This window comes from Monodon monoceros, unplaced genomic scaffold (genome assembly GCF_005190385.1).
Source record: "Monodon monoceros isolate NGI ecotype Baffin Bay Population unplaced genomic scaffold, NGI_Narwhal_1 Super_Scaffold_15, whole genome shotgun sequence".
Classification (NCBI taxonomy): domain Eukaryota; kingdom Metazoa; phylum Chordata; class Mammalia; order Artiodactyla; family Monodontidae; genus Monodon; species Monodon monoceros.
Genome location: NW_021703771.1, coordinates 7,105,751 through 7,127,210, shown reverse-complemented (window position 1 = coordinate 7,127,210; position 21,460 = coordinate 7,105,751). Strand labels below are relative to the sequence as shown.

Below are 21,460 nucleotides of genomic sequence, written 5' to 3'. Positions count from 1 at the left end.
ATTTACTTATAAAATATAGAAAATAAATAAATAAAACCAAAACGAAGTATCATCTTTGAAAATGAGAGACACGATCCCCATGACATGTACAGGTGGTGGTGGGGAAGACCCAGAGCAGAACTGATGACACGCAGTGAAAACATTTCTCTTACTCTGTGAGCAAGTATCGCCCAAGCAGTTTCTATGCTAAATAAATTCTTACATCGTAAGGATATGGAACACTAAATCACACTGCGATCTTCACTTTCCCCAATCTGAACCTAGACTCAGAGTTAATAAGAACAGACTCCAAAAGAGAAAAGTTCCAATGCACAGCAACCTAAGGGAACAGAAATCAGTGCAGCGGCTGCCCCTGGGGGGTCCTGACTAGAAATGGACACAAGGAACCTCTCCCTAGTGATGGATGCGCTCAGAGTATCTGTACCGGGATTCTGCTGACGCACACAGTCAGCTCTGCCCATGCGCGGCCCCGTGTCCAGGAACTCCACCATTTCAGGTAAAGGACTTGAGCGTCCACGGATTTCGGTGTCCGTGGGGGTCCTGGCACCAACCTCCCGAGGATACAGGTGGATGACTATAAAGACATCTGCCAAGGTACGTAAAACTCACTTTTATCTGGATTCTCTCTGTAATTATACCTCTTTTTTTTCCCTACGTAAATAAATAAATAATGCCAAGGGTGGATAGAACTGGATTGTAAGGAACACACCTACCACCACAGGAAATAGGATCTGCTGAAAGCTGAATAAGGAGTGACCTCAACAGACAATGGATGCCACTACCTAACCACTCATCTCTGAATGTCTTACCATCCAATACCACTAAACGTGAATTACTTCTCACAAATATTCTCAAGAAGTAATTCTTCTATACTCAGTAATACCACACAATGGGTCCATTTGTTTGTTTACTCAGTAGTACATTTAGCAACCGATTCATCACAGCAGATTCACTAGGGAAGCTAATTGCTTAAGATCAGAAAGATACTCAGAGCAGCAACAACGAGGGTCTGCACAGTGAACAGATGGACTAATCCTCCTGGTAACTGACAAGTCGGCGCTACTGAGTGTTCAAGGCGTGCCCGTCTAAAAAGAGCACAACACTGTAAATCACTATACCTCAATAAAAAGCGTGCCAGGCACCGTTGTAAATGCTTTACCCGCCCTAACTTAGCTGGTCCTCACGGCCCCTGCACGGGGACAGTTGCCACCCCACCTCGCAGACAAGGGCACTCAGGCACCTGCGCTTGGGCATCCTGTCAGCACCGCCCAGGCCTACCTGGCCATCTGGCTCCAGAGACAACTTTCTCAATCACTTTGCTCTGCGGCCTCTCTAGAACCAGCGGCCTTAAAACAACCCCTGTGCTCCGCAGTGTGGAGCCTGGGGTCTTGGCCAACTGCTTCTTCCTCTTCACCACACAGCAGTCCAGGGCCAGTTTCCGAAGAACAACTCTGGCTTTGCCTGCAAGCAAGCCGACAAGCCCCCCACAAGATCTGTCCGTGTGGTTAGGCTTCCCTGCTCTTCTTTAAAGTGAAACTTCATTGTCTCCTCAATTTGATTTTGCAGGAGTGCACCTACCTTTACCCTCCTCACCTGCAGAAGCAGCCCCACGGCTTACGGAGCCACACAGAGCATCCTCTGTGAGAAGTACTCATCAAAAGTCTTGCATTCGAAAACAGTAATTCTTATCTGAAGAAGCTGACAGTTGGAACCATGCAAATGTGTTCAAATACCATTTCAAAGACTGTATGTTACTTAATAATTGCTTTCAAAATCCTTACACATTTAATAATATAGGATCTTGCTTTGTACCTATAACCAATCCCACAGAAAACCAGTGAACTACAGCCCTCTGTTTGGGAAGTTATGCTCTAAACTATTAAAAAAGAACAACTGCCTACTTCAAATAACCTGCTACTCAACTCCTTTCAGCAGCCTAATTGAGAAAAATAATATTTCTGGAGAATTTAATTGTCCAGGGATTTCACGTTTTCTCCTTAGTCTGAAATGAACCATTAAAAAGGCAATACACTGGGTCTTGAATGTTTTGTACCTCCATAATCCATTACAAACACCAAGCTACATTTTCAAGCTACATGTTTTCTTAAAAACAACTTAAACAATGTCATGAAATCTGTCACCACAGTTACTACAGAGATGTTACTAAGAACACTGCCTCATATAAAATGTTCAAAAAGCTCTGCTTCCTTGATTAACAAGTAAAATTTCTCCTCAAGGATCTCGAAAATACACAAAGCTCCATATTTCCTTTTATGCTCTAGCCAGCAAAATGTTCAAAAACTAGTCTAAGACTAAACTAAGTAAATTATGCTTGACTTTATGGCCTGAAAAATCTCTATTCTATTTTTTTTCCTTTGAGTATTTCTGAGGTTTAATTTTTTTTAATATTTAAATCTTTGCTACATCTGGAACTTACTTTGGCATAAATATGTCTTCAGTATAGAAATTTTACTTTCTTTAACCAAGTCTATGTATTGTTTTTTAATGACCACACCCTCCCAGCATTCTATTCTATTCTTTCCACCCTCACCCCACCCCACCCCACCCATGCCAATTTTTGTGTTATTTTTGTTCTTTTATGATTGTGAGATTTGTGTGTGTATCACTGAAGTTCAACTACATATATCTGTATATTTAGGCTTCATGCTGACTAAAAGTAATTTGAAAAGGTCGTAAGAAAAAGTTATGTAATTTCACTGTGAACTATAAAAACTATAAAATAAAAAAGTTATGTAATTTCACTGTGAACTAGAAATAATCATTTTTACATTAGCAATTAACCTTAAGAACTAGCAAGTATGATTTTGAGGATTTAATACTGTCACACTGGAAAAAGGGCAAGCCCTTAAAATTACAAATTTCTCTCTAAAAAGCTAAACCACTCGAAACAAGCCCAAATCAGTCACGAGAACATTTGCTAACTGGGCTGTCTTCCGACCCCTCGGCCCTATCTGCCTATGGAGAACACCCACCCCTGCACAGAAGGGAAGGCCTTCCAGTTAGCGCTCAGGAAGAGGTGGTGTGTTCTTTGTCTTTACCCAGGCGCCCTCTACTGACAGCAAAGCAAAACAGACTATGGAATTATACCTGCAAATTTCATCAGCACAAGGAAAATAAATTTATTTTTTAAATACTTCAAAATCAACATTTTACGTAAAAATAGATTAAAAACTGACTTTACTATAGAACGAAGAAAAAATACACATCTGTGAACTGACAATTCAGATAACACTCGAATTTTGTATGTGGCATATCCATATTTCAATATACTACTTTTCAATGTTAATCCTTAGGTGCAAGAAGGATTAAAGATTATAAATCCATTTTAAATATTTTCAATAATTTCTCGGTAGGGAGATGTTTACCTGGATCTGTTCCGGTGTCCATTGGTCTAGGTTGACTGACTTGACCCTGGATATATGAACCCCAAGATTCCTATGGATGCCAGCACATCTGATGCAAATAAACACACCAATATTCCAGGAAGCCCATCGAGGACCTAATTACAGAGAAGAAACAGAGAAAAGCTAGTATTAAAAAATAAAATGAGGCTTCCCTGGTGGCGCAGTGGTTGGAAGTCCGCCTGCCGATGCAGGGGACGTGGGTTCGTGCCCCAGTCCAGGAAGATCCCACACGCCAGAGAGCGGCTGGGCCCGTGAGCCATGGCCTCTGAGCCTGCGCGTCCGGAGCCTGTGCTCCGCAACGGGAGAGGCCACAACAGTGAGAGGCCCGCGTACCGCAAAAAAAAACACAAAAAATAAATAAAATAAAATATAACAGCATATAAGAAGCATTCTGGTTCTTTATACAATCGTAATTAATGGAGGGTTACAGAATTCACACGTTCAAATTTTCAAATGGCACAGCTGCAGCTTGCTAAGAAGATGTGTGTCTTGGCTGTGCTGAAAGGTTATAAATCAACCTTCAAGAACCTTAATGAGTTTACTAATTTTCTTTTCCTAGCAGCTTCCCCCCAATCTAAGAATTTAAAACTACTTTATGTGAACAGTTTACTCACTCACCATATTTGAACCAGGAGTAGTAATATCCCACAGTAAAAAGTCCTTTATTAAATGTGTAGGGTATTGCTTAAAAGATTACCAACAAGTAAAAATCAAAGCGGTTTTTAAAAATGCAACAGAAATTAGTAGGAAACAGACAACCAACCTAAACAGAAAAATGGACAAAAAGATACAAATGAGTAATTCAGAAGAAATGTACGGCCAATAAACACATAAAAACCCTCACTGGTAATTAGGAGGAAATGCCCTTGAAAACTATAACAACTTCCGTTTTGCAATCAACACACTGGGGGGGGGGGGTTTTAATCCATTAATACCAATTGTAGGATGAGAAACAGCAAGGACTGCCTCAAGAAGCCTTGTATCAACATGAATAAATCTCAGCTAGAACCCTGAGATTAAGAAAATTTATAGATGAACTAAGGTGTGTTATAAAATGTTAGCTCTTTGGGTCATGGTCAAAAAACTCTGAAAAACACTGTAGGGAAACTCACCTAAGAATACAAGCCTCAGCTGTACTATTCTTCATATCTTTGAATGTATTATTTCTTGATAATTTTAAATGCTCTTATGATTATCTTCACATATTGCTTATACAATTAAAGTAAAATGGAAAATAAAAGTACTATCTGGAAATTATATCAAATATTCAGAAGCTTATATATAACAGATTTCTATAAATCACTGGATTATGAAAAAAAATACAGTAAGAGGTATCAATAAAAAGCAAGCTTTTTTTGGGCTTCCCTGGTGGCGCAGTGGTTCAGAATCTGCCTGCCAATGCAGGGGACACGTGTTCGAGCCCTGGTCTGGGAAGATCCCACATGCCACGGAGCAACTGGGCCTGTGAGCCACAATTACTGAGCCTGCGCGTCTGAAGCCTGTGCTCCGCAACAACAGAGGCCGCGATAGTGAGAGGCCTTCGCACCGCAATGAAGAGTGGCCCCCGCTTGCCACAACTAGAGAAAGCCCATGCACAGAAACGAAGACCCAACACAGCCATAAATAAATAAATACATTAAAAAACAAAAACAAAAAAACCAAGCTTTTTTAAAAATTCAGGTTTCTGTTTAAGTACATACTTTTTAATCTAAAGGTGAGAGTGAATCTACAAAATACCACTGAGGCCAATAATTTCAACCCAGTAAAACTAAACACATTCCCCCAAAATTCCTTAGGAGGGAGGTTACGCATATACAATTTATGCCACAATATCCTGCTTTTAAATTTGAGAAGTGACACCTATAAGCTGACAAACATCTGGGACACGCTCTATTTAAATATGCTTGACTGTCGAGAGTGTCAAAATGAGTTAGCAGTCAACAGACCAGCACGGCCCATATACTCGGCCACCTCTGAGCTGCATAAATTACCCCGGACTAGTAACAAACTGAGCTACCAGGTTCCCATCTGTTAGATGGAGTTAGAATGGCTGCCCTCAGTACTTAGGTGAGACACGTATGGAAAACATTTTTAAAGTTTTAAAGCACTACTTAAGTGCAAGTTACTGTCATGTTAAGAAATTTCGATAATCAAAATACAATACCTTTCTTTCTCTAGAGAAGTTCCTACATTGGTCTGTAAAACAACTGTATCTTAACTTTCCCTCTCAGGCAGTGGGTCCAGAGCATGAGGAGAAAACAAAGATTTTCAACACACTCCAAGTGGGGCTTCATTGTTATTAAAATAGAATGATTCCCCTCAGAATAATCTCCTACAACCTCAGCCAAATACAAATGGAGACTTTTCTATACAGCACGATTTTCCTGATGTGAACGCTATGGCTGAATGAACTTGCATAATGGGATATGACTGTCCATGCAGGTAAAAAGCTGTAGCACCCAATACAGTGGTGCATTTTTATAACAACAAAAGAAAGGGACTTTAATGTAAAAAAGCCTTGCACAAGAATAATGCTAGCAAAAATTTTTAAATGGCTATATTACTATTGAGCAAAAGCTAGATATAATTAAATGTTAGATGATGTTTAGGTCTTACGAATTTAAGGCTATGAAAACCATTTTATTGATTCCTGCAAGGGAAAAAAAACTTGTTATCACTTACGGGAAACTTTAGCCCCAATCACTTTTTAGCAATTGAAATAATAATGTAATTTTGTCAATGTATCTTTCTTTGGAACATAACTATCATAACTGAACAATATAGTCAAGAACCCCTAAAAATAGACTTTTAAAAGCCTAACCGAAATTACAAATGGGTTATCCACTCTATAAAATTAGCCTTGTGAGCTTAACTAAAAAGCTGGCTTGATAAAACAGTAGTTGCTTAACATGGTAGTCATGCAGTTACAGGTATGAAATCCTCATTTTCTTTCACCAAACTACTCAGTGAGTACTTACCAATTCTGTGCCAAGTAAATGCTTTAAAAGACCATGGACACACGATAAAAAGCTAAGTTCCCAGACTCGGGAGGCCACACCAATATAAACAGGTATAACCATTTAAAAAAACAATGTGGTAAAATGTAATCAAGTTCTAGATGAATAAACCCTTCCACCAGACAATCTGTTCTCTCTCTCTCTCTCTCTCTCTCACACACACACACACACACACACGTGCTGACACACATACATATATGTTTATCAATTTATAGTCATGATATGACACATCTATGTACACATATACATTCACACATACACAACACACCCTACAGCAATATTTTAAACAGCAGGTCATAATTCATTAATTTAATCTCAACAAGTATTCACTTTTAGAAGGAAAAAAGATATGAGTGCATCACACAAAGGGTAAATATAACTTTGTTAAACTTTTTTAAAAAAATCAGTTGACATACATATATATATATATATATATACAGAAATCAGGTCACGTTATAAAGTGTTGTTTCTCTGGATCACAGTCAAATAAGACTGAAAACACTACAAACAAACTCATACATATATTCGGGACCTCCCTGGTGGCACAGCAGTTAAGAATCTGCCTGCCAATGCAGGGAACACGGGTTTCAGCCCTGGTCCAGGAAGATCCCACATGTCACGGAGCAACTAAGCCCGTGCGCCACAACTCTAGAGCCCGCGAGCCACACTACTGAGCCTGCGAGCCACAACTACTGAGTCTGTGCACCACAACTACTGAGCCCACGCGCCACAACTACTGAAGCCCTCATGCTCTGAGGCCCGCGTGCTGCTACTGAGCCTGCGTGCTGCAACTATTGAAACTCACGCACCTAGAGCCTATGCTCCGCAACATGGGAAGCCACTGCAATGAGAAGCCCATGCAGCGCATTGAAGAGTAGCCCCCGCTCGCCACAACTACAGAAAGCCCGTGCGCAGCAACAAAGACCCAACACAGCCAAAAATAAATAAAGTTATAAAAAAAACTCATATATATATACTCAAGAAGCCATGTAACCAGAATATTTATAGCAGCATGATTTCTAAAAAGATTGACAATACCTTAGAAACGTTCAACACTATGATTATCTCCATACATGGAATATTACACAACAGTGAAAATGAATAGGCTGCACACATCAACATGGTTGAACGTTACGTTTGTGATCAATTTTAGCACAATGTAAGATATACGTAAGGGGCAAGGAGGACCCCAGCTACGGAGACAAGTCTGCTGGAAGGCGTGCAGGTCTCACAGAGAGCTTGAAATGAAGTTTAAAGGCTGTCTAGGAGGCCCCTGGCACAGAATATACCAAAACACATCTTGGCAAAGGCTAAACAAGGTGAGGATGGTAGGGGAGTCTGGGAGAGCTGAAGGGCAGGGCATTAGAGTAACGGGAAACTTTCAGGAGCTGACAGCGGAGGCAGCACAGCGGAACACCTCACACAGCAACCAAGGGACAGGCCCAGAACCCGTGGCAAGGCCCGCTGTCCTCTTGCAAGTTCACCACAGCACTCCCACTCACACATGCCCTTTCCTGCCTTCCTGCCTCTGCACGTGTTGCCCCTCCGCTCCGAATGTTCTCTCCAGGCCGCGGCAGGCCAGGCTCACTCGGCCACACGCTGCCTCCTCCAAGTGACTTCGATGACCCTGCAGCTCCAGCTGCCTCCCCCAGCTACCTCCCCCAGCTACTCTCCATCATTCACAAGACTTACAACAGTCTCCTCTGAAGTTCACCTAAAAATCTAAGGTGAACAAAAAGACAAATACAGAAAAACACAAATAGATAAACAGCTGGAGGGTTTAACTATTTTAGAAGCTAAGTCTCCCACTAAGAAAAAGAAAAGAACTGCACGGTCAGTTCTAGATCGGTGTCTCCCAGCGCATGCACATCCCTGGGGATGTGATGAAAATGCGGATTCTAATCTGGTAGCCCTGGACGGGGCCTGAGACTCTGCAATCCTGACAAGCAACCCAAGATGCCCATGCTGCCACCACAGACCACATTTAGAATAGCAAGATTCCAGATTACTTTTTGTATAAAATGTCTCATAGATAAAATAGTCCATTTTCTGCTGACAGCATCTATCTTCATTTGCCTGCGTGGTTTCTGTCCTTTTCCTCTTCCCATTTTATGTTGTTTGTTACCTCAAATTATCCCTTTTTGTGTTATGATTTTGTTAACCAAATTGAAGTAGCTATAGTTATTTTCACTGCTTTCTTTTCCTTTAGCCTTTATGCTGTAATTAAATGTTTAACAACCTATTCTGATACAGAGTCACAATTTTCTGATTCTATTTACCACCTTACTCAAAGTTTGTGTACTTTTGCCTTTTCGTTTCAGGTAGACGAGCTCCTTCCAACATGTCTTGTAAGGCATGTCTGGTGGTGATGAACTCCCTCAGCTTCTGTTTGTCTGGGAGAGCCTTTATTTCCCCTTCATATCCGAAGGGTAACTTTACTTGGCACAGTATTCTTGGCTGACAGTTCTTCTCTTTTGGTGTTCTCAAATATGACTCCCCTCTCTTGGCCTGTAGAGTTTCTGCTGAGAAATCTGCTGGTAGCCTAATGGGGGTTCCTTTACAGGTGACCATCCTTCTTCCCTGGCTGCTTTAAAATTCTTTCTTTGTCACTGACTTTTGATAGTTTTAATATAATGTGTCTTGGAAAAGGTCTTTTTACATTGAGACAATTAGGGTTCTGTTAGCTTTCTGGGCTTGTATATCCAGTTCCCTCCCCAGGTTTGGGACGTTCTCGGCTATTATTTCTTTTAAAAAAAAATATTTATTTATTTGGCTGCGCCAGTTGCAGCACATGGGATTTTCGTTGCAGCATGCAGGATCTTTTAGTTGCGGCATGCGACCTCTTAGTTGCAGCACATGGGCTCTTAGTTGTGGCGTGTGGGATCTAGTTCCCTGACCAGGGATCGAACCTGGGTCCCCTGCACTGGGAGCGCAGAGTCTTAGCCACCAGACCACCAGGGAAGCCCCACAGCTATTATTTCTTTAAATAAGCTCTCTGCTCCCCTCCCCCGCTCCTCTCCCTCTGGGACACCCATCACCCTAACATTGCCCTTCCTGAACGACTCGGACAGTACTCTCAGAACTTCTTCATTTTGTTTAGATCTTATTTCTCTGTCCTCTTCCAGCTGTATCATTTCTATCTCTCTGTCTTCGAGTTTGCTAATTCTCTCTTCCATCTGCTCTGCTCTGTTTCCAGTCCCTTCTAATGTGTTCTTCATCTCCTTTATTGAGCTCTTCAGCTCCAGAATTTCTGTTTGGTTCTTTTTTTAGCGTTTCACTCTCTGCGGTAAAGTAATCCTTCTGTTTATTAATTTTATTCCTGAGCTCACTGAACTGCCTTTCTGACTTTTCTTATAGCTTGTTGAGTTTCTTCATGACAGCTATTCTGAATTCTCTATCAGTCAGACTGCAATATTCCACGACTTTAAGTTTGGTTTCTGGAGATCAGTCGTTTTCTTTTTGTGATGCCGTGTTACCGTGGTTTTTCATGTCACCTGATGAGGTGTTCCTCTGCCAGTGCATCTGAAGTAGTGAACACCTCTCTTCTTTAAGCTTTTCTCCAACTTGATTCTAATGATTCAACTGGTTGGTAATTAGAGGCCTTTCTTTTGTTTTCCAGAAGGTGGCGCTAGGGCCCCAGTGTTTGGTTTCTCTTCCCTGCGCTCCCTCTGATCACATAGGAGGCTCTGCACTTTCCACCCTCCACCACGCCCATCAGAGGTGTCCCTGGTGCCCTCCGTGACGCTGCTCATGACTCCAGGGTCGCTGGTGCCCTGACGCTCCCGGTGCTGCTGTACTGGGCTGCCACCTACGGCACTGGGATGGCGGCATCCCCACCTCGTCCAGGGTCTCCTGGCTTGCAAGCTCTGCTGCCCCAGGGGAGGGTTTAGGGGGCAGCCAGGGCCATGGGGCTGTCAGGTATGCACAGGCCGCCGAGTCAGGGGCGCCACCATGACTGGAGGACCAGGGCCGCAATCCCCCTCCACTGCTGCCCGGCTCCCCGTGACCGTGGGTGCTGCTGCAGCCGAGTGGCCAGGCGTGTGCACGGCCTTCTCTGCTTCTACTGGGTTCTCTGGGGCTGCAGGCTCAGCCGCCACGGCTATGGGTCCGGACTTGCAAGCACTGCCTCAGCTGTTCCCCAGTTCAGCCCCCTCTGTGTGTTCCAGTCCACTCGCCTTTACATGGACAGATGTGTGGAACCCCCCGCATCTGGGGTGCTAGGCGGTGGACCTATGTTGAGTTATAGGCGTTTTACTGGTTGTAGACGGAGAGGGGAAGACAAAGGGGGTGTCTCATGCTGCCACGACGCGGACCTCACCCTCCGACTCTAGATTATGCTTGACAAAGTCTTCATCTCAAGCACTCTGCATACTTCCTGATCTGCTTTCATTATTCTTATTGAGTGTGTGACTTAAGCTGTGAAGATTTATTTTAACAAACTAAGAATCAAATCTGCTGAGGAAAAGAAGTCAAAAGTTTACTGAGAATTCAAATATTGGGTAATATTAAATTATCCATATCACCATCTCACTAAACACAACACCAATAAGCTAGCACCAACTCAACACATACGAGTCAGCTGATAATCTCAACCACACGAAAGCAAAGCTCCAGTAACAGAACAGAAGGTACTATCTGGCCTCACTGATGTATGGCACCTTGATTCATATTCATCATCAGTGAATCCTCAAGGACCACTCACAATCCACACACACCCTGTTCAAAGACTGATAAACGTGGCAACAGTAAGAATGGAAATGAACGAACGTGAGAATCACCAGGAAGAACTGACAAGACTTAGTGACACAGTGATAGGCAGAAGGCACAGACCCAGATGCCTGCAAGTTCTGCTTTAAAGCATAAAGGGATCTAAAGCATACAGGTCCTTGCAGAGTCACAAAGCTTTGCAGGAAATCTGTTGAGTGCTTTAAATAACAGTGATGCATCGAGATGAAAATGTCCAGCAAGCAATCAGGAACAGAAGACTAAAGCTCAAACTGGAGGTGTAAAGCACTGCCTTCAAGAGGACACCTGCAGTCCCAAGAACAAAAAGCGCAAAAAAAGAAGAATGCTAAGTCTTATGGAGAAAATGAAGAGCAGTGCAAAACCAGAGAAGGCCCGAGTTAAAATTTTAAAAAAAGATGGTCAAAGTGTCAAAAATTTCAGAGAAGTCCAGAAGAATGGGGCTAGGACAGAACGTGTGGGTCTTCCTTTCTGTACGAGGGCTTTCACTAGTTGTGGCAAGTGGGGGCCACTCTTCATCGCGGTGTGCGGGCCTCTCACTATGGGGGCCTCTCTTGTTGCGGAGCACAGGCTCCAGACGCGCAGGCTCAGCAGTTGTGGCTCACGGGCCCACCTGCTCCACGGCATGTGGAATCCTCCCAGACCAGGGCTCGAACCCGCGTCCTCTGCATTAGCAGGCAGATTCTCAACCACTGTGCCACCAGGGAAGCCCGGACAGAATGTGTGGATGTGTTAACTGAGAAGGCATACGTGACCTCATGGAGAGTAGGCAGGGAAAGAGGGACTGAATTCATTCATTCTGAATTCTATTACCAGGTGGAGGGGGGCAGGAATTTACCTAATCTGAATCCCATTACCCAATTAAACTCTCTCTCCATTTCAGTGTCCAACTCCAAACCTTTACCACATCTATAATCTTGATCCTTCATAAATCAACTTTATTTTGCACTACTCCAAATTACACACTCGGGGAGCCAACTGGTTAGTCAGAAATCAGAAGACTCATTGCTTTCCCTAGAATACAACTCAGTTATCCAGTCTTAAAACTTTCCTGCACACCATTTCCCTTGCCTAGGATGTTCTGCTTGTGACCACACAAATCCTATCTCATCTTCAAGGCCTAACCAGAGTCCCATATTCTCCAAAAAGCCTTTCCGTATGACTCCATACCTCCATTCCCCCTTCCTATAAATGTCTATAGCCCATGACAGCTTCTCTCACACAATACACAGCAAGTACCTGCTGTTTCTTCACTTGTACTTGGTCATGTCTACTAGAGTAAATGGTAAAGTTCTCACCAGGAAGGCTCTCTATGGTCTGCATCACCTAGCGTAAGGTCCAGATAAAGCAGCAGGCAGCGCAGTAAAAAATCTGCCAAGTCTGATGACTTGGTCAAATACACAAGTTCTTTAATACCTGAAGCAATCCATCTGTTTATTTAAAAATGGAAGCACAGGCAAAACCTATGAGGCACAAACTGTTCTTTTTAATATCCTTTTGCCATTCTTCCTTTTAATTAAAAAAAAAAAAGGCCCCAAGTTTTAACTACAGACATGGCTGCCCAGACAGAGACTCCATTTCTCAGCTCCCCCTGCAGCAAAGTGTGGTCCCATGACCAAGTCCTGGCCAGTGGAATGTGAGCTGAAATGATGTGTGCTGACATTATCCATACTGGGCCTGTTCCCCTTGCCTCTTCCCCTTTCCCATGAGTTGAGAAGATGGTAAGAAGTGAACAACCTGCTACCTTGGATCCAGATATGCAAGCCTCATGGTGAAGAGGACAGAACTACTAGCTCATCTCCAGACTAATGTGAAGAAACAAACTTCTATCCTGTTGAAGCCACAGTATTTGGGGGTCTTTTTGTTACAACAGCTAAGCCTGTAATCTACCTAATTCAATGTGCAGTATATTTGCATGTTGGCAGCAGTCATAAGAACGTACCAGAGATTTATTCCTTACTTCAGAGCCAAAATTGTAAGAAGAGGTGTTTACGAATAATAAAGCACATTTTCATCAAACCTTAGTTTTCTAGACTCAATTTAAATCACCAAATATGTACTAAGTGTCTAGTTTCACCAAAGTATTAAATGAAGGAAACAAAACACAGATCCTGCCTTCAGGGAGCTTGCACTCTAATAAGTCATTCAGTGGTTACAGTGTAAGTGCAAAGGATGTGGAAACACGAGACGAAAAGATGAATGTCGGGCGGGGATATTAGTACAGGCTTTGCAGAGACAGTGGCAATTCAGGTGGTCACTAAAACGTAAGTCCAGTTACAGCAGGTAAGGTCTGGATAAGGTATAAGGACAAGGTGCATTCTATGTAAAATGCACAGTGGCCCTCCCACCTTGAAGAGCTTCAGCTGTGCTGTAATGCTGCAGCCAAAAAATACAATACCACAGCACCTGATTTCTGCTAAGTTTCTTTATTTAAATACTGATTTGATTTTTTTTTAGGTTGTGATATATATATGCACCTAAAATTTGTATAGTACAAGTGACTACTAGCTTTCAGATAGAGATTAAAGACAGTTTTAAAGCACAGAAAGTAGAAAGACTGAGGTTTCCTGAATGAGAAACCATTATATATCTAAATAATGTAAAAACATACTATATATCTAAAAAAAAAGAACAGGAATTTTACTGAGAATTCATTATACTTTCCTTATAGATCTCATACCATTTGAGAAATAAGATGAAATCGTATGCTCTTCTGAGAAGAAACTTCTCAAGTTTCTGATTACCATGACAGACCAGCAAACAGAAAAGCTTCTTTGAATTTTTTATGAGGAACAAAGAACATATCACTAACTGCTAACGTAACTTCCTGTCAAGACTTAATCCTTCCATAAAGCCTTCTCCAATTCCCCTAAAACTTTTTACATAACATTTATCACAGTGATTTACAGTTAACTGTTTTAGCTGTCTTTTCTGTGACACAGTGATCTCTTTGAGCACAGAGACTTCATTTTATTGATCTTTGCATGCTCTGTACCCAGCACAACGTCTGGTATAAAACCGTAGGCAGTCTCTAGCTTACAAATGATACCTAAGACCTTGTACCACCGGAGTTACTGCTGCCAAAACATGCAGGAAAGTATTTTTAGAGGAAACTAACATCTTACTGAACATGCAAGACATTATTCATTGTATTTCTAGGAACCCTGCCTGATTTAATCCTAATAAACATATGAGGTAGATAATGTTACCACACCATTTTCAGGACTGAGAAGTTTTGGGCCAAAACAAAGGAAAAATGCTATAAAGCGGGAGAGAGAGCTAAGAGCATGCCATGGGCAGATGCCAAACTGCACTTGTGAATACCCTGCATCTCCTACTATGATAATTCCATCCTTCCAAACGAAATTCCCTTCCACTGGATGACTGGTTTGAAATGCCAAGTCACTTATTGTTGAAGCTAGTAATACAGATTTAAAGATGCAAATAATCGCTTTATCTCTGTAGAAGTATCAATTCTTCCCACCTTATTATAAGTTCATTTAATTCTTTCCTCATAATACCCAAGATTAGACGCAGTAAGAACTGTATTTGGTCTGGTTTTATTTGTTGGAGAAGGAAATTGCCAAGGATAGAGAATTTTGACCAAGGGGAACAGAGGGGAGGAGGGCAAAATCACCTGGGACGGGAAAGGTAATCCACACGGCAGCACCCTATGAGTGGTGGCTGGGTTTCTAGGGAAAGGGTGACACACCAAGCAGTAAAGGGGTCCTGAAGCGGAGCCACCTACACCAAAACGCGGCCAGAACCAAGGCTGAGACGAGGACGAAGGCCTTTCTGTTTCGCTGCCACGAGGCGCTTCATTCCTCACCCAGGAGCACTGACTGCCTTTCACGGCTCACAGTCAGCTAAGTTTCGGGCCAGGTCTGCTTAAGGACGACCAAGAGAGCCAGCAACAGCCCATAAGACATGTTTTCCACATGTAAACAGCTAAACCACTAACCTGCAAAAGAACCAGTGTGGAGGTAGGGGTGGGGGGGCGCGAGCCTGCGGGTAAGCATGAGGGATCTTTCTGGAATGACAGGAATGTGCTAAATGTGCTAGCGGTGCCAGTTACAAAACTCTGCTAATACATGAAAAATCACTGAAGTATACACTTAAAAGAAGTGAATTTTAAAGCATGTAAATTATCATCTCAGTAAGGCTGCTTAAAAAAAAAAAACAACTTTATACGTGTCTTTAAATGTGGGAATGAAATATCATACATTCCTTTTACTACTTTTTCTTTAATTTACCAAAAAAGGAAGAATGGCAGCCAGTAGGGGAACCAGTAGGCTGAAGTTGAGAAGACGTTACAGGGTGATCTCAGGACGTAAGGTCTGGCAGATACACAGAAGCGTCAGCCAGGAAGACACGGACACAGATCGTGTTAAAACGGTTTCATAATTAAACCCATATGTTTAAACAGTAGTTCCATTAATACTATTTCAACAGCAGTTATTTTAAAGTGCCAAACAGCTTCTTCCAGCAAACATACTCAACAGAATGTGTAGTTCACGTTTTTAAAAAATTATTTCTATACAATTTTTAAAGGTTGCACTCCATTTACAGTTATTACAAAATATTGGCTATAATCCCCATGTTGTACACTACATCCTTGTAGCCCATCTTACACCCAATAGTTTGTACCTCCCCCTCCCCCTATCTTGCCCCTCCCCCCTTTCCCTCTCCCCACTGGTAAACACCAATTTGTTCTCTATATCTGTGAGTCTTCGTTCTTTTTTGTTTTATTCACTACTTTGTTGTATTTCTTAGATTCCACATATAAGTATTTGTCTTTGTCTGACTTACTTCACTAAGCATAATACCCTCCAAGTCCATCCATGTTGCTGCAAATGGCGCTATTTCATTCTTTTCTATGGCTGAGTAATATTCCATTGTATATATGTACCACACCTTCTTTATCCATTCATCTGTCAATGGACACTCAGGTTGCTTCCACATCTTGGCAAAGGTAAATAATGCTGCTATGAACACTGGGGGGCATGCATCCTTTCAAATTAGTGTTTTTGGTTTTTTTAGATACATACCCAAGGGTGGAATTGCCGGGTCATATGGTAGTTCTATTTTTAGTTTTTTGAGAAGCCTCCATACTGTTTTCCACTATGGCTGCACCAACTTATTGGGCTGGCCGAAAGTTTTGTTCATTTTTTTCCATAAGATGGCTCTAGTAGCACTTAGTTGTCTTTAACGTCATTCAGAACAATTTTGTTAGATTGTATGAGACAGCTTTCATATCAGCGTGCATTTAAAAAGACTTATCAAAATTGGTGAATTATTGTGGAACCATTTTAATATTAAAGATGGAAGAAAAAAAGCAACATTTTCAGCATATTATGCTTTATTATTTCAAGAAAGGTAAAAATTCAACCAAAACACACAAAAAAATTTGTGCAGTGTATGGAAAAGGTGCTGTGATGACTGAACGTGTCAAAAGTGGCCTGCGGGGGCTTCCCTGGTGGTGCAGTGGTTGAGAGTCCGCCTGCCGATGCAGGGGACACGGGTTCGTGCCCCGGTCCAGGAGGATCCCACATGCCACGGAGCGGCTAGGCCTGTGAGCCATGGCCGCTGAGCCTGCGCGTCCGGAGCCTGTGCTCCGTAGCGGGAGATGCCACGACAGTGAGAGGTCCGCGTACCGCAAAAAAAAAAAAAAAAAAAAAAAATGTGGCCTGCAAAGTTTTATGCTGGAGATTTCTCGCTGGACGATGCTTCACGGTCGGGTAGACCAGTTGAAGTTGACAGCAATCAAATGGAGACATTAACTGAGAACAAGGAACGTTATGCCACGCGGGAGATAGCTGACATACTCAAAATATCCAAATCAAGCACTGAAAATCATTTGCACCAGCTTGGGTATATTAATCGCTTTGATGTTTGGGTTCCACGTAAGTTAAGCGAAAAAAACCTTCATGACCGTATATCTGTGTCCAATTCTCTACTTAAACGTAATGAAAACGTTCCATTTTTAAAACAAACTGTGACAGGTGATGAAAAGTGGATACTGTACAACAATGTGGAACGGAAGAGATCGTGGGGCAAGGGAAATGAACCACCACCAACCACATCAAAGGCCAGTCTTCATTCAAAGAAGGTGATGTTGTGTATATGGTGGAACTGGAAGGGAGTCCCCTGTTATGAACTCCTTTCAGAAAACCAAATGATTAATTCCAACGAGTACTGCTCCCAATTAGACCAACTGAAAGCAGCACTCGACAAAAAGCATCCAGAATTACTCAACAGAAAACGCATAATCTTCCGTCAGGATAATGCAAGACTGCAAGTTTCTTTGATGACCAGGCAAAAACTGTTACAGCTTGGCTGGGAAGTCTGATTCATCCGCCGTAGTCACCAGACATTGCACCTTTGGACTTCCATTTATTTCAGTCTTTACAAAATTCTCTTAATGGAAAAATTTCAATTCCCTGGAAGACTGTAAAAGGCACCTGGAACAGTTCTTTGCTCAAAAATTTTAAAAGTTTTGGGAAGATGGAATTACGAAGTTGTCTGAAAACTGACAGAAGGTAGTGGAAAATGGGTGAATATGTTGTTCAATACAATTCTTGGTGAAAATGAGAAATGTGTCTTTTATTTTTACTTAAAAACCGAAGGCACTTTTTGGCCAACCCAATACATTCCCGCCAACAGTGCACAAGGGTTCCCTTTTCTCCACATCCTCACCAACATTTGTGATTTGTGTTCTTTTTGATGATGGCCTTTCTGATAGGTGTGAGGTGATATTTCATTGTGGTTTTGATTTGCATTTCTCTGCTGATTAGCGATGTTGAGCATCTTTTCATGTGTCTGCTGGCCATCTGCATTTCTTTTTTTTATTATTAATCTATTTATTTATTTATTTATTTATGGCTGTTTTGGGTCTTCGTTACTGCGCGCAGGCTTCCTCTAGTTGCGGCGAGCAGGAGCTACTCTTCATTGCAGTGCACGGGCTTCTCATTGCGGTGGCTTCTCTTGTGGAGCACAGGCTCTAGGCATGCAGGCTTCAGTAGTTGTGGCACATGGGCTCTAGGGTGCGCGGGCTTCAGCAGTTGTGGCTCGCGGGCTCTAGAGCGCAGGCTCAGCAGCTGTAGCGCAAGGGCTTAGTTGCTCTACGGCATGTGGGATCTTCCCGGACCAAGGATCGAACCCATGTCCCCTTTGTTGGCAGGCAGATTCTTAACCACTGCACCAGGGAAGTCCCATCTGCATTTCCTCTTTAGAAGAATGTCTGTTCAGTTTTTCTGCCCATTTTCTAATTGGGTTGTTTGTTTTTTTGATGTGGAATTGTATGAATTGTTTACATATGTTGGATATTAACCCCTTATCAGTCATATCATTTGCAAATATCTTCTCCCTTTCAGTAGGTTGTCTTTTTGTTTTGTCCATGGTTTCCTTTGCTATGCAAAAGCTTTTAACTCTAATTAGGTCCCAATTGTTTATTTTTGCTTTTATTCCCTTTACTTTTTTAGGAGACAGATCTAAAACATATACTGCCGTGATTTATGTCAAAGAGTGTTCTGCCTATGTTTTCCTTTTTAGTTTATTTTTTAAAACACTAAATATTTTAACATACAATATTTTACTAGGAAGGAAATAAAATGTTCTTTAAAATATCCTTTTTTGGGCTTCCCTGGTGGTGCAGTGGTTGAGAGTCCGCCTGCCGATGCAGGGAACATGGGTTTGTGCCCCGGTCCGGGAAGATCCCACATGCCGCGGAGCGGCTGGGCCCGTGAGCCATGGCCGCTGAGCCTGCGGGTCCGGAGCCTGTGCTCCGCAACGGGAGAGGCCACAACGGTGAGAGGCCCGCGTACCGCAAAAAAAAAAAAATTAAATTAAAAACTAAATAAATAAAATATCCTTTTTTAAAAAATCTGAAAGTAACATTTTGGTATGACCTACTTGTCTATGGTTGATCTACCTCATACTCACATTTTTCTGTAAAGTGGCATCAGTAATGCAACAACATGACAAGTACGGATAACATCTGACAGTTTGTGCACAACTTTTCAAGATTCAAAAAGAGTCACTACAATGCTGATTACAAGACAGGTTCCACGTGCTATTTTAATCAATCATTTTCTGGAGGCTAGAATATGAAGCATTAATACAGGCCAAGTGAGTGTGAACACTCAAAAATGAGTTCACAGCAACTTTCTACCTTAGGTAGTTAATTTCTTCTCCTAAAATTTGTCTGAAACAGGACTGACATTAAATAGTTTAAAGGGGGGGGATTTTTGTTTTATTTTTTTCAGAAAAAAGAAACGACCTGGGCTTCCCTGGTGGAGCAATGGTTAAGAATCCGCCTACCAATGCAGGGGACACGGGTTCGAGCCGTGGTCCGGGAAGATCCCACATGCTGCTGAATAACTAAGCCCGTGCGCCGCAACTACTGAGCCTGCACTCTAGAGCCTGCGAGTCACAACTACTGAGCCCAAGTGCCACAACTACTGAAGCCCGCACTCCTATAGCCCGTGCTCCGTGACAAGAGAAGCCACCGCAATGAGAAGCCCGCGCACTGCAACAAAGAACAGCCCCCACTCGACACAACTAGAGAAAGCCCGTGCGCAGCAACGAAGACCCAACACAGCCAAAAATAAAATAACTTATAAATAAATAAACAGTTTAACATGGTCTGCCTGGTCCACGTGAAACTGTGAGGAAAGGAAAGTTCAAAACGTGCTATCAGTAAACATGATCTTCACTAAAAACAAGGAATTAGCTCACTAGTTTTAACTTAAAATAAAAATCCACTTGGGAAAAATACTTTTTTTTAGTACTACAAGACTTAATTTTTTTGTTTCTGCTGCCAGAATACATGTTGGTAGTTATAAGAAAGAGGGTGCAGGCATGAAAGAACAAAGTAAAGAAGCCAAAAGTGAGTTACTATTTTATAAAGTCAGGGAGTATACACAGCATAGTTGTGAAGAACAGAGATTTTTCAGACTGCAGGTAACAGCCCCATTATGTGTTATATCTATTCTGGGTTAAACATAACAATACAGAACAGAACAGAGTGTGCAACATTACAGTAAGAGTCACTATCCACGAAACAGTTCTTTCAGTCATACATACGTATGTACTGACTCACCATGTGAAATGTTTTTTTCTCAATGTGTTTCCAAGACAAAAGTTTGAGCCACTGCTGACTCCACCATTTTATTGTGTGAGTTTGGACCCCTCCCTAAGCTTTGGCTTCCCTATCTGTGAAATGGTGCTGAAAATAGAAAGCTGACAATTATGGTTGTGGAAAACATCAAATGAGATAACCTTCATGAAACACAGTATCTGACACAAAGTAAGCTCTTGATAAGTATTAATTTTTCATTAATATATAACCCAATTAAGCATGCTAGGTATTACCCCTCTGAAGATTGGCTTAATAGTTAAGATTTTTCATTTTAATTTTTAAGTAAGATCACTTGGATCATATAAAGATAAAAACCAAAGCAATAAACCCCAACAGTAAATGTTTTCTTAAAGAAATCAAAATAAGATCCACCAACTTTGCCGTCAAAATCTTGATCTATCACCAGGCCAAGATTTGAACAGCATGGTAAGGTTTGGCGCCTCTGTTTCCCTTTCGGTGTTTCTAATTACACCATTATCCAAAACTTTTTAACTTTTTTCTCTCCCTAACCAAGCGTCATCACTCTTCCCCATTCAGGCCTTCATTCCTTGGTAAACATGCCAAACTGCCACACTTCACACAATCGTAGTGGACCTTGGGTTCATGAAGTAGTTACTCAATGAAGGCAGCATAACAGCTCTTCTACAGAGAAAGACCCAAGTCTGAACAGCCAAGACACTTAAACGGCTATGAACTACAGACAAATTATGTGACCCCTCTAAACGTCAGTTTCCAAAACTATCAAACAGGGCGACTTCATCTACACCTTTTAGGGTCCCTTGAAATTACAGCACCTAGCACAGAGGGAACTATACATGTCAAGTCTAGTCCCCTTTACTGACAAGGCCATCCTGTCACTCCTTAAACATTTCAAGTAATAGAGTGTTACCATCTTGCAGCCTACACGAACCACACTCAATTATATCTATCAGAAAATTCTCTCTTATACTAATATGAAAATGCCACGAGTTCAAAGGAGGAACAGATCAGGATGAGCTGAAGCAGCAGGACACAGTTTCATTCAAAGGCAGCTTCCAGAATGCAGTGGGACCTGAAGTGGGCCAGGGGAGACGGATGAGGGTCAGATGAGCAGAGAAGACTTAGAAGGTTAATCGTTCATTCACTCATTCATTGAC

At 42.0% G+C, this 21,460-nt stretch overlaps 1 protein-coding gene across 4 annotated transcripts in view; it reads right to left on the bottom strand.

The window, feature by feature from the left end:
- Positions 1 to 21,460, bottom strand: part of SMAP1 (small ArfGAP 1) — a 148,740-nt gene that overhangs the window by 97,665 nt on the left and 29,615 nt on the right. For 3 of the 4 annotated variants that reach the window (XM_029223444.1, XM_029223443.1, XM_029223445.1), the window contains one exon: positions 3,387 to 3,520. The exons of the other annotated variant lie outside the window; for it this stretch is intronic. In XM_029223444.1, the coding sequence (XP_029079277.1) occupies positions 3,387 to 3,520 (134 nt within the window). Of the gene's footprint in view, positions 1 to 3,386; positions 3,521 to 21,460 lie in introns of those variants that run through there. 4 annotated transcript variants of the gene reach the window in all.